This window comes from Diabrotica virgifera, chromosome 1, assembly GCF_917563875.1.
Source record: "Diabrotica virgifera virgifera chromosome 1, PGI_DIABVI_V3a".
NCBI lineage: Eukaryota > Metazoa > Arthropoda > Insecta > Coleoptera > Chrysomelidae > Diabrotica > Diabrotica virgifera.
In genome coordinates this window covers 159,300,712-159,313,643 of record NC_065443.1, presented here as the reverse complement: position 1 = coordinate 159,313,643, position 12,932 = coordinate 159,300,712, and the positions used below count along the sequence as shown (strand labels likewise).

General features: G+C 33.0%; 1 protein-coding gene across 7 annotated transcripts in view; it reads left to right on the top strand.

Moving 5' to 3' along the window:
* Positions 1 to 12,932, top strand: part of LOC114332012 (uncharacterized) — a 431,454-nt gene that overhangs the window by 208,365 nt on the left and 210,157 nt on the right. The window contains exon 2 of one of the 7 annotated variants that reach the window (XM_050645486.1): positions 7,832 to 8,046. The exons of the other annotated variants lie outside the window; for them this stretch is intronic. Coding sequence (XP_050501443.1) covers positions 7,950 to 8,046 — 97 coding nt within the window. The 5' untranslated portion in view covers positions 7,832 to 7,949. The remainder of the gene's footprint in view (positions 1 to 7,831; positions 8,047 to 12,932) is intronic. 7 annotated transcript variants of the gene reach the window in all.

Below are 12,932 nucleotides of genomic sequence, written 5' to 3'. Positions count from 1 at the left end.
CCGGGAGCAGTCGCGCTCACTCTGTCACGTAGATAGTCGCGCGCAGAGAAAAACTCTCACAATACAAATTTAAATACGAATTTAAAACAAATTTCTATTTTATAATATATTTTTTTACTTGTTATGTTAAAAATACCTATTTCTAACAATTTTAAAGCTAATTGGTTCTCACCAAAGCCATAAATTCCACAAAAAAAAAATAAAAAATAAAAAAAATTAAAAAACAATTTCGACGCATTACTATGATCCTCCTCGAGGCACTTACGAGTAGAAAGCAATGTTGCAAAATTTTTCATCAAGTTATCACGGAAAAGGATAAAATGTGAGATTTTTTCTCACGGCGCGACTGCTCCCGGGTTAACTACTTGCGTTCGTGACCCGTCAAAATAGCCCGGTCAAAACAGTCCCGTCAAAAAAGCCCCGTCAAAATAGCCCAGATACAAAATAGCCTCGATAAAATAGCCCGCAAACAAAATAGCCCCGACAAAATAGATCGCATACAAAATAGCCCCGGTTAAAACAGCCCAGGCTAAAATAGCAGCGGCTAAAACAGCCTCTTAGAAAACACCTCCAATAAAAAGTTTTATCTTTTAACGGAGTACCATTTATTTTAAATTACTGTTCTAATTGGGAAATAAGCCTCAATTTACTTAAAAACATATTTTTAAACGTTTCGACTTCCACTTCGGACGTCGTTGTCAAAATACAAAATATTAATAAATTAAACAAAAATGTTATTGCTCAGTAAAAAAATTCTTCTAATAATTTAATTTAATCTGACTCATTCATACCGGCAATTCAGACGTACAGTAATGGAAGGAATAAATTTGTTATTTCGTAAACCTGCGACGTTAAGGAAAAATCCTAAAATAGATCGATTTTTATTTTTAAATTACGATATTCTGTTATATATGTCATACCTACTAGTGACGTCATCCATCTGGGCGCGATGACTAATCGATGATTTTTTTAAATAAGAATAGGGGTCGTGTGCTAGCTCATTTGAAAGGTTATTTAATTATCCATTTAGTAATACAAACAATTACATAATTATTTATACAAGGTATCCAAAAACTTTTTTTAATTTAAATTATTTGACAAAAAAGAAAAATGTATGTAATTTATTAAATTTAAAATGCATTTTACTGTTGCCACAAAAAAAAATGTTTTTATCACAAATAAACATTGATTTTCGCTTAAATTAAATGTTCAAACTTCCAAGAGGCAGAGAAGACAGGACTCGAGTTCTCTGTAAAGAGCATTTTTATTTAATGTGGTTAAGATAAACATCTGAATAGAGGATAATTACGATTTTCGTAAAAATGTATTTTTAAGGGATTATTTCATGATGAATTCTGAAGGGAGCTTTTTTGTCGGGACTATTTTGTCGGGGCTATTTTGTCGGCGGGCTATTATTCCGCGGCTATTTTGTCTGCAGGCTATTTTGTCGGAGCTATTTTGTGTGCGGGATATTATGTCGGGGTTATTTTGTCCTGTTTTTCAACTTGTGTTTCCACAAAAAACGCTGCGAGATTCAACAAATTGAATGACAGAGAACGTCTGAAATGACAGAGTTTGAATTCCAACGATGTTTAGGTTGTACCGGGAACTTGCGCTGCATTTTATTAATTTAATCAATCAAATTTAATATCAAATAGAAAACAGCACAAAATTATAAGTATTAAAAAGTATACCTGAAACAGCAATTAAAAACGCGTTGGTAATAAAAAAATTAAAACAATATCTACTTAAAAATAAAAAAAAATTGAGCTAATTTAAAAAGAAAACGGTAATACCATACCGTTAAAAATAGAAAAATTATACAAAAGGCAAATCGCGAAATATAAGAATAAATATATTTTTAAATCTTTAAACAACGAGGGGTTTTACTGTTCTACCTATAGGTACTTTTATGATAGGTATACCTTTTCATCATTCTCTTTCTCGCTCCAACTTGTACTATTTCCATATAAGGTACTCTTTGCTAGACAAAACAATATTTACTTCCTTTTTAACTTCTAGGAAATACCTCATCTCATAACGATGAGAGATACGTCACACGGAATTTACGTTAAAAGTTACCGAGACAGTTATCAGAGTTATTTTAACTTAACGCAAAAATAACTTTGGCGATACATAACATGGCTGAATATTATTCCATATAAAAACAAGTACAAAAATATGGGTCATTTTCAAAACTCACATTCTCCTCAATACAAAACTTTCATTCTCCCTGTCGTCCAATCAGAGACACGGATTTCGGTCACATGACCCATGTGTTGGGGGGTGACAGTCACCCCTTCTGGGGGATTATAAGCAACTTTCGTTCAATACAGTTTTTTATGTAAGTCAGTACTTTTCGAGTCATTTGCGAGTGAAAATGTTTATTTTTCGACAAAAAAAACTACGTTTTCGGACGGTTTTTTCGCAAATAACTCAAAAAGTAAATTTTTTACCGAAAAAAATATTCTTAGCAGAACTGTAGCTTATAAAAAAGATAAAATAATAGTATATCAGTGAAGTCTATAAACCGCGTAAAAGCAACGTTTTTAGATCATCAAAAATACGTTCTTTTTCGTCTAATTCCAAATCGAATATTTCAAGCAATTAAGCAAATTAAGCAATTTTCAGGAAAAACTTGCTAGTTTCATTTTGTTTTCTGTAAGAAAAAAATTGGTTAATATATGGCTGTTCAAAGTTTGCATATACCCGTATTTAGTGACTCGTTCAAGCTTTTCAGCTATAACTCTTTTGAAAATAAGAAGTTTAAACCGGTATAGCTGACAGATCATATAGAAAATAGATAAGTGAAGTTAATTATTTGTAAAGTGGTAACGAATAATTTCATTTGGGAAGCTAAACGCAGGTCAATTTTCATGATTTTTTTTCCAAAAAAAAAGGGGCCAACATTATTTTGAGCGTAATTCGCTTATTTTTATTGCTAGAAACTTTTAAAAACAATTAAAATAAAGCTTTTTTTATACCCTTTAAAAAAGAAAAAATGAATAACCATTTTCAATTTCGTTGCAAACGAAACTACAGCCGAACCATATTCCAGTCCAATCAGAGAGTGCTGCAAGCACCTCTACCGGTTTCGAAACTTATTAGTCTCTCATCAGGAGGCACATATGCTGCTCTCCCTGATCCAACCAAAACAAACCCCAGCGTGCAGTCCCGGATTGCAACGAACGAAATGGCATAGATGCCCTAGCGGCAACTGCTAGCAAAAAGACTAAGTTTTCACTCTAATGGCATATAAAACAATATAATGCTATTCTACATCCCACCAGAATGAAAACAATGGGAACCTTCTCTGGTTACACCTCCGAGGCTTCTACAATTTGCAAGCCATACGGTTGCTGAGACTAAGGAAGATGAGGGAATTCTACAATTTACAATTCACGTCCCATCTGCTCAGCGCGGTAAAGTTCCAACGAGAATGGTTCCCTTCATAAGTTTCGAAACCGGTAGAGGTGCTTGCAGCACTCTCTGATTGGACTGGAATATGGTTCGGCTGTAGTTTCGTTTTGCAACGAAATTGAAAATGGTTATTCATTTTTGATTTAAATTTACTCTGTGTGGAGTATGAAGGGAACCATTCTCGTTGGAACTTTACCGCGCTGAGCAGATGGGACGTGAATTGTAAATTGTAGAATTCCCTCATCTTCCTTAGTCTCAGCATCCGTATGACTTACAAATTGTAGAAGCCTCGGAGGTGTAACCAGAGAAGGTTCCCATTGTTTTCATTCTGGTGGGATGTAGAATAGCATTATGTTGTTTTATATGCCATTAGAGTGAAAACTTAGTCTTTTTCACTTTAAAAAAGTTTGAATGGGTTTTTCCCGAAAAGTGCTTCATTTTTGTGGTTATTTCACGATGAACTATTCGATTTGGAATTGGACGAATAAAAACGTATTTTTCATGAGCTACAAATTTGCTTTTGCTGCGTCTACAGACTTTACGAATACACAGCTGTTTTCGTTTTTTTCTAAGCTAAAAATATTTTTTTCGGTAAAATATTTATTATTTGAGTGATTTGCGAAAAACCGTCTGAAAACGTAGTTTTTTTTGTTGGAAAATAAACATTTTCAATCGCAAATAAATGGAAGAGTATTTGACTTACATAAAAAACTCTCTAGAATGAAAGTTGCTTATAATCAGTCAGTTTATCCATTTCCGGGTTTATCTTGAACGTATGTTTTTTCACCCTCTCACCCTTTCACCCCCTCAGATAAAAGCAACCAACGGTACAAATTCAACTTTGAAGTGGAGGGTAAGTAAAACCTAAATCCAAATTTTCATGCAATTCACAGTTGCCTCTGAAAATTACACGGTATCGCCGTATTTCCCGTTCATTTACTGGGCTATTACTTTATTCGTATTTTTATTTACTTGTTCACCGACGGACTGATATCTTCATGGAAGGTTGTCACTCCATCCTTTGTTGTTCTTTTTCTTCCTTTAGTACCGTCTCCTATCGGAGGTTGGCTACCATCACAGCAATTTTAACTTTGTTGGCTGCAGCTCTGAACAGTTGTATTAAACTGCACCCGTTGTTGTTGTCCTGGTATAATATGACCGGGTAATATGATCCGTATGCACGCCAATGGTGAATTTACAATTCTTAATTGTACGTATAAAAATTCGCAATAATTACCTCTCAAAACCTACCAAATTTCATTTGCATATCACATCCGGTTTTGGAGCAATAAATAAATCGTTAGTTTGTAAGAAAAAATTCAACATACCGTATCTCGGAAAGGAAACATTTGCGAACATCATTTTACGGTCATTATTTTGTCATGCAGATGTTATTGATGAAGAACATGGCTATTTGTTAAAGTACCTAACTTTTTTATAATCCCACATAAGCGAATGAATACAAAAGCAGAATATTAAGAAAACTTGAGGCTTTAGTTGGGTTTTAATTTCAGTATTTTATAGATGAAAAAATGTTTCATAGGATGTTGCGAACTTTGAGAAAAAACACAGTTTGATTGGTCCACCCAGTATACCCAGTATACAATGAAAATTTACGTGTTTAGCAACAATAACATCACAGCGATATTGTTAAAGAATAAGGCTGACAAGGCGAAAACGGCGGGTTCGTTAGAAAAAAATATTCCCATGAGATTTTTTTGCATAATCACATTCATGAGACATCCCAGAATAAGGTTCAAGAAGTCGCCCACGTGAAAAGTGGTCCAATTTAAAAAAAAAATTTTTAATCAAATTGCAAAAATCAGTATATTTGGCGCGTACAAATTTTTGTTAGGTTTTTTGGACCATTCTGGATAAAAAAGATCTCTTATAATTTTTCTATAAAGTTGATCGTTTTCGAGTTATAAACAATTTAAAATTGAAAAAAATGAAAAATGGCAATTTTCAAGGCTTAATAAATTGGTTAAAAGTTATTACTATGAAAATCAGAAAGTGACTAACTCAAAGTTTAAAGCCCCCCTACAAGATCCTGAAGAAATTTTTGTCATAATTTTATTACTAAGCTGTTATTTTTACGTAATAATAATAATGAGCGCCAGCACGTATTAGGCGGCCGTCTATGGTGAGTGCGAGAGAGATGCCATTCCGGCAGTCCAATGGGGCACTCACTCATCTTACTCGCACTCACATTTACAGCCGCGTCAATACGCTCTTACGGCTTATCGTTAATAATTAAAAATAACAGCTTAGTAATAAATTAATGACACACATTTCTTCAGGATCATGTAGGGGGGCTTTAAACTTTGATTTAGTCACTTTCTGACTTTCATAATAATAATTTTTTATCCGAGTTTTTAAGTCTTAAAAATGGCCATTTTTGCGTTTTTCAAATTTTAAATTGTTTATAACTCGAAAACCATTAACTTTAGAGAAAAATTACAAGAGACCTTTTTTGTCCAAAATGGTCCAAAAAAAGTTTGTTCAGACCAAAAATAATAATTTTTGCAATTTGATTAAAAAAATTGTTAAAAAAATTTGGACCACTTTTCTCGTGGGCGACTACTTGAACCTTATTCTGGGGTATATTACAAATGTGATTATGCAAGAAAATCTCATGGGAATATTTTTTCCAACGAACCCGCCGTTTTCGCCTTCTCTAATAACATGTTAACAAATACACTTAAATCGGAAAACAGGTTTAGGAAATTCGATACATTAAAAATGAGCCATTTTGTGGAGTGACCATTTTCTCAGACGCGCAGTATATATCTGAACTTCTTTATCAACTATTTTTTCAGATAATATATATTATACACTTCCAATCCACTTTACTTAACGTATTTGTTCTAAAATCAATTTTATATATCGACTCGATTTTTTTACGCAGTAGGCGGTAACAAAAATAATTGCTCTATGAATGGAAAACTTTCAAAACTCAAGAATTTCATCTTCCTTTTTTCTTACTATTCTTATCAGTAGTAGTAAGGACAAAAATACCATAACCGGACAAATTTCCCATTTTCCATAGCAACCTCCTCCTAAACGCCTTCCATCAATATGGCCAATTTCTCTCTGTTCTGCGTTTGATGAATTAAGTAATTCCCTGTGTTGTGTGGGTCCAATCTCTGATGTTTCGGATCCAGGATTTTTTCTTTCTTCCTTTACCCCTTTTACCTTCGAGTTTGTCTTCTAATATTACTCGGAGCTGCTCAAATTCCCTACGTCGCATTATGTGTCCTAAATATGACGTATTTATAATTTTGACTGTATTGACCAGATGAGGACGTGTGTTCATTATTTCCAGTACTTCTTCATTCGTAGTTCTGCTGGTCCAGCTTATTCTTAGCATTCGGCCGTACATCCACATTTCGAATAAATTCAGTTTGTTGACGTCATACTGTTTTAATGTCCAGGTCTCACAGCCATATAGTAATAGAGACCACACATAACACTTTAGTGTTCTCAATCTTATTGTGACTGACAGCTTGGGGTTACAGAGCATTTTATGCATGTTCATGAAATCAGACCTTGCTATTTCAGTGCGTCTTGTAATTTCTTTTGAGTGGTCTAGCTGATTATTTAGCACTCTACCCAGGTATATGAAGCTTTGGGAATTCTGAAGGGTGATACCATTTATTTGTACGTCGGATGTTATTTGTTCACGGGGGTTCTTGTGGAATACCATGATTTTGGTTTTGGAAAGGCTAATGCCCAAGCTCAGCCTGCGACTTCTTTCTGATAATATGTTCATCAATATTTTTAGTTAATCTTCTGTTTCCGATAATACTACGGTGTCATCGGCATATCTTACATTGTTAATAATGATTTCATTGACTCTGGCACCCTGGACGCAGTCCTAGTTGTCCGTTGTCTGTTCGAACACATCCTGTGTGGTTCCAATATGTATTGCTGATTATAGGTATGTCGTGTCCGTCCAACCCTACTTCTTTTAGCACCTCAATCAATTGTTCATGTCTGATGTGGCCAAAGGCCTTTCTATAATCGACAAAGTACACATACAGCCATTTTTTAACTTCAAGATACCTTTCTGCCATCAGCGTCAATCCCATAATAATAGCTTCTCTAGTGCCTGTACCTTTTCTAAAACCATATTGAGAACGACTCAGATATTCATCACACTTATTGTGATAGCTGATTATCCATAGCAACACGCGACGGAATTAAAAAATATTAAACATCTTATAAATTAGTTTATATAATAAATAACCTAACCGACAAGTCGAGGTATAAAAATTATATATCAAAACTGATAAACTCGTTCAACAGGTAATCTAAATAATTCTAAAAATTGTTTATTGTTCTCACACAGACTCATAAAATTCAAATCCCCTTTTGTAATATTTTATTATTTTAGTCATTATATTTATAGAGATAAGATGAGAGTGTACCGCAACGTTTCTTAAAAGGTGCCTGCATAAATCGTATTGTGATACCATCGCCAAAAAGTAGTTTTAATATAAGAAGAATCTGTGATTTTAAGTTTTAACATGTTCTTAGTAATTTTATCAAGTGTTGTTGCCACGGTGTGGACTTTATTTGCAGCTGGATTGTATTTTTATCATTATATTATTGAAGTTGTTTTAGGTAAGATCATTTTTGTTACTTGTCTTAATTGAAATTTTTTCATAAAAAAAGTATTGAATTATTGGATACTGAAATGTATGAGGTAATATTTGCGTATGTGTCTAGTTTGTTTGTCTTACTAACATAGGAGTATTTGTTTAGAGATAAGCAGTTTCAGATCCTATTACACTTGAAGAATATAAGAAAAAACATTCGTGTTGCTTTTACTTTTACGTTACGCTACTGGCTTATATGCACTAAGTAATGTTAATTTTTATGTAAGTAATGTTAATGCCCCCCTACCGTAAAAAAATTTTATGTTACGGAAAATTGACAACAATCAGCTGGACGGTCTTTTTCGACGACTTGGCACACGAAATAAGGCTAATGATATTGGATTATTTACTTGGAACGTTCGTACGCTTTATAGCGCAGGGAAGCTAAGATGTCTATTAAAAGCGCTAAATGAATACTCAGCAGACATCATAGCACTACAAGAAGTTAGGTGGACAGGTAGTGGCAGCCTGGAGAAAAATGACTACGCTCTCTACTACAGTGGACATGAAAGCAATCACACTTTTGGCGTAGGGTTCATACTAAGCAAAAATGTAAAATCAACGGTCATAGCTTTCGACCCAATAAGCCCAAGAATATGTAGATTCCGAATAAGGGGCAGGTTCTTTAACTACAGCACTTATAAGAAGACGAGGAGAAAGACCTATTTTATGAGAAAGTGGAAAGCACTTATAGGAAATGTCAGGACAATGACATAAAAATTATTATCGGCGATCTTAATGCTAAAGTTGGTCAAGAAACAATCTACAGACCAACTATTGGCGAACATAGTCTCCATACGGTCAGTAACCAAAATGGTTTACGGCTGATTGAACTCGCGGCATCGTTAGGAATGGTGGTAGTAAGTACGTGCTTTCCACACAAAAACATCCACAAAGCCACATGGCAATCACCAGACGGCCAGACCAAGAATCAAATTGACCACGTACTTATAGATAGTCGACATTTCTCTGATGTACTGGACGTAAGAGCATGTAGAGGTGCTAATATAGACTCCGACCACTACCTTATAAAATCAAAGCTCAGAGCACGCATCTCTAAAGCAAAAAAAGGTCACAGCACAAAATCTATATACTGAGGTGATAAAATCTGAAACTGCTAGAGCTAATTACATGAAAATCTTAGACGAAACATTACCAAACATCGGTGAAAATTTAAGTATAGAAGAGCATATGACTAGATGTAAAGAAGCCATGTACACAGCGGCTGACACTGTATTAAAACCTATCGAGACCAGAAAAAACGAGGATTAGTTCGACGAAGAGTGTAGACATATTAACTAACAAAAAAATGAAGCATATAAGAGACTCCAGCAGCGCAGAACGAGATCAACTCTCGAAGATTATGAAAATCTTAGAAGGAAAGAAGAGAGAATGTTCAGAAGAAAAAAGAAAGAACAATACGAACACGCTCTAAACGAAATTGTTAACTACCACAATAGAAAAGACATACCAAAATTCTACCAACAGATAAATAGCTGCAGAAAAGACTTCAAACCCAGAATAATAGCCTGTAAAGATAGGGACGGCTCTATAATTAGTAACAAGGAACAGATACTAAACAGATGGGCGCAACATTTTGAAGAACTGATTAGTGGCAATTATGAAGATGGCGAGGTGGAGGATCTCATGCTTCAAATTAATGAAGATGATCGGCAGCCACTCCCCACGGAAGAAGAAATTAGAGAAGCCATCTTAACACTTAAAAATAACATAGGTATCAAGACAACATAGAAGCTAATTTAAAATTTATTGGAATTAGAGCATGGAGAAGAGTTGCCAGAGACAGTGGCGAATGGAAGATTGTTCTGAAGAAAGCTTTGGCTCATAAAGAGCTGTAACGCCACTGATGATGATGAATGTTAATGTTTTATGAAATTATTAATCGAAAAAGCAAACGAATATCACATACTGCATTCGTGAACTATCAATGCATAGACCTTATCATGAATACCTACATACTGGTAATAGGAGGCAAGCAAGGCATCTCCTCATAAATTTTTTACACATGCTACACTGTTTTGTTTACTTTGCTATTTTGCTTTGCGTTAGAGATATCGGAAAATGTTATTTGAACAAGTTTTTCCAAATTAATGTTCTAACCCAACATACCAAATTTGATCACAAAATTCGCACTTTTAGTTTTTTCATTATTTGTAGTCAGGATCCTAAAACTGGACCGGAGGCTGCTGGCCGGAAAGTCTCACTTGCACCGAGAGAATAATTTCTTTTCTCCTAAAACACCGATTTCTTTGAGCAATATTTCTTAAAAGTTAACAAATCCTATTAACTTAAACATACCGGTTCACATATAAAGAAACGAGTTTTTTAAACACAACTCGATAATTTCTTACAGATTATTTCTTCAATACTAAGAAATGCATTAATGGTTACATTTAATTTTCTTATCCTAAAGTTTTTATTTCTTAAATTGAAAACTACAAATATTTTGCAGTATAAGAAATATAATGTTAGGTTAATCCATATTTATATTTGTGAACAAGAAATTTTCTTGCAATCAAATATTTTAAACCACAAGAAATAATTCTTCAGAAATACCCTCTGTAGTAACTGTGGTTATAAAATAAAAACTTTGTCATTAATGCCGAAATGTTACCTGCAAAGAGATTTTCTTCCACAAAAGAATTGCGCAGATTAACTATTTATGATTTAGTCGTCAGTGTTTGTCAAGATGGCGTGATATGTTCATGTTCATATAGATGGATGTTGGATTTATTGGTGTACTTTAAAAATTAACGGATATTTTGAAGGTACGTACATATATAGGTATTAAATAAAAGTAAATTGAGTAATTTAAGATGTAATAATAATATTGTTGCGTATCCGAATGGTTAAAAAAGAAACATAATAGTATCTTTATATGCTTTTTAGGTTTAATGATGGACGACTCTGAAATAAAGGAGCTTATTATTCTAATGGGAAATATGCCACAATTTAAAGCTGGGACAGAATGATATAATATATAGCTTCAGAACAATATTAAGAAAGGAGTTATTAACCATCTGCGGGGCCTTCCAGAAATGGTAGAACTTCATACATGTAAGTACCTTTTTAAAAATGTGTATACTTATGTATCAACTATAATAGGTTTCTTGAATGTATCGTCTTCTATAAAAAATATACAATATAACGCTATATCAAACATGGCGGGTGCAACGCTGAGGATTTTTCTGTTAATTTATTTGAGATAAAGAAATCAGTTAGTCTAAAAGAAATATATGTTTATGGTTAAGAAATGTTATTGCCGAAAACCGTGAATTAGTTAATATGTATTAAATTACTTAGATGTAAACTAATAATACTTTCCCGTAATAAAATTTCTTAATGATTACGTATGCTGTCTCTTTTAGAATATAAAAATTAAGAAAATTACATATTATTATGTCTGATTCAATGTTTTACATTAGTTGTATTTTCCCTCTTGTTTTAGCTAAACAATGTTTATTGTGTGACTTAATATTATACAGATAAATAATTAATATTTCATTAACAAAAAGAAAAAAATAAACAAAGATGTGTAGGTTAAATAATGCCATGTTTGAACTAAATATGATTGATTATTATTAGTATTAATAGTTCTTATGTGGGGCCGTGTATTTGTTTTTTTTTGTATTTCCTAAATTTGTCAAAATAAATATATATACCTTTATAAAAAAAATTTATTAAAGTAAGTTTACTCTTTCTACATAACGATTTTGTTTTAGGGAATTGCTGATATACAAAGTGCTATTAACAAAAGAAGGAAAATTTGAGGAAGTTGGATTTGCCTCTCCATCCTTTTATTGTTGTATAGAAGCCAGTGGTTTAAGAGTGGAGAAAATATTTGTATGTAATAATAATGTTTTATATCTTGTTTTATTAATAAATAATGATTTTACCTTAACACAATGATTTATTTCGCCGTATGTAATATCACTTTATTTTCAAGAAATATTAACTTAACTCTAAATATACGTTTATCTCTACGAAATATATTTCTTAACATTAAATAAATTAATTATTAATAGTAAAATAATAATATTCCTTACTAATGATTACATAAGATAAATAATAATTACATAAGATATATTATTGCTCAGAAAGAATAGTTTTCTAATGTGTAGAAAATATATTTTTATGACTAATAAAATTAATTAACATCAAGTGTAATTTCTTTCTGATAAATGGGTTTGAAGTTTGCCAGAAAGTGATAGTTCAATCATGTTTAAGATATATTTCTTTGGCTATAGTAGAATTTATTTGAAATATTTTAGAAAATTATATCTTACATACAAAGATATATTTCTTAGGCAATATGCCAAGTCGATCTTTCTTAAATATTAATAAAGTTTCTTTATGTCAAGAATTTTTTTCTCTCGGTGTGCTAATGCTCCGCGCAGCCCTGCAGCGGTTAAGGAGACTCGGTCTCCTTAGAGCTGCATTATCGCTTAACGCACACGCTGCCCGGAGATTTAGCAAGGGCGGCTAATCGGCCAGAAGCTTCCGCTCCAATTTTAGGATCCTGACTACAAATAACGAAAAAACTAAAAGTGCGAATTTTGTAATGAAATTTGGTATGTGGCGTTAAAATAATATTTGGAACAACTTGTTCAAATAACTTTTTCCGATATCTGTAATGCAAAGCAAACTATCGGTAATTTACCGTGTTCTTGGATTCGCAGTAGGCCGCTTTTAGAATTAAAAAACTTCAGTTAAGTATCTTAAAAAATGTGAACCTTCAACCTGTATGGATTGCAAAACTTCAAATCTGTATTTATTGTGATATGCATATCTACTTACAGACATAGAATTGTTAACAAATAAACGACACAA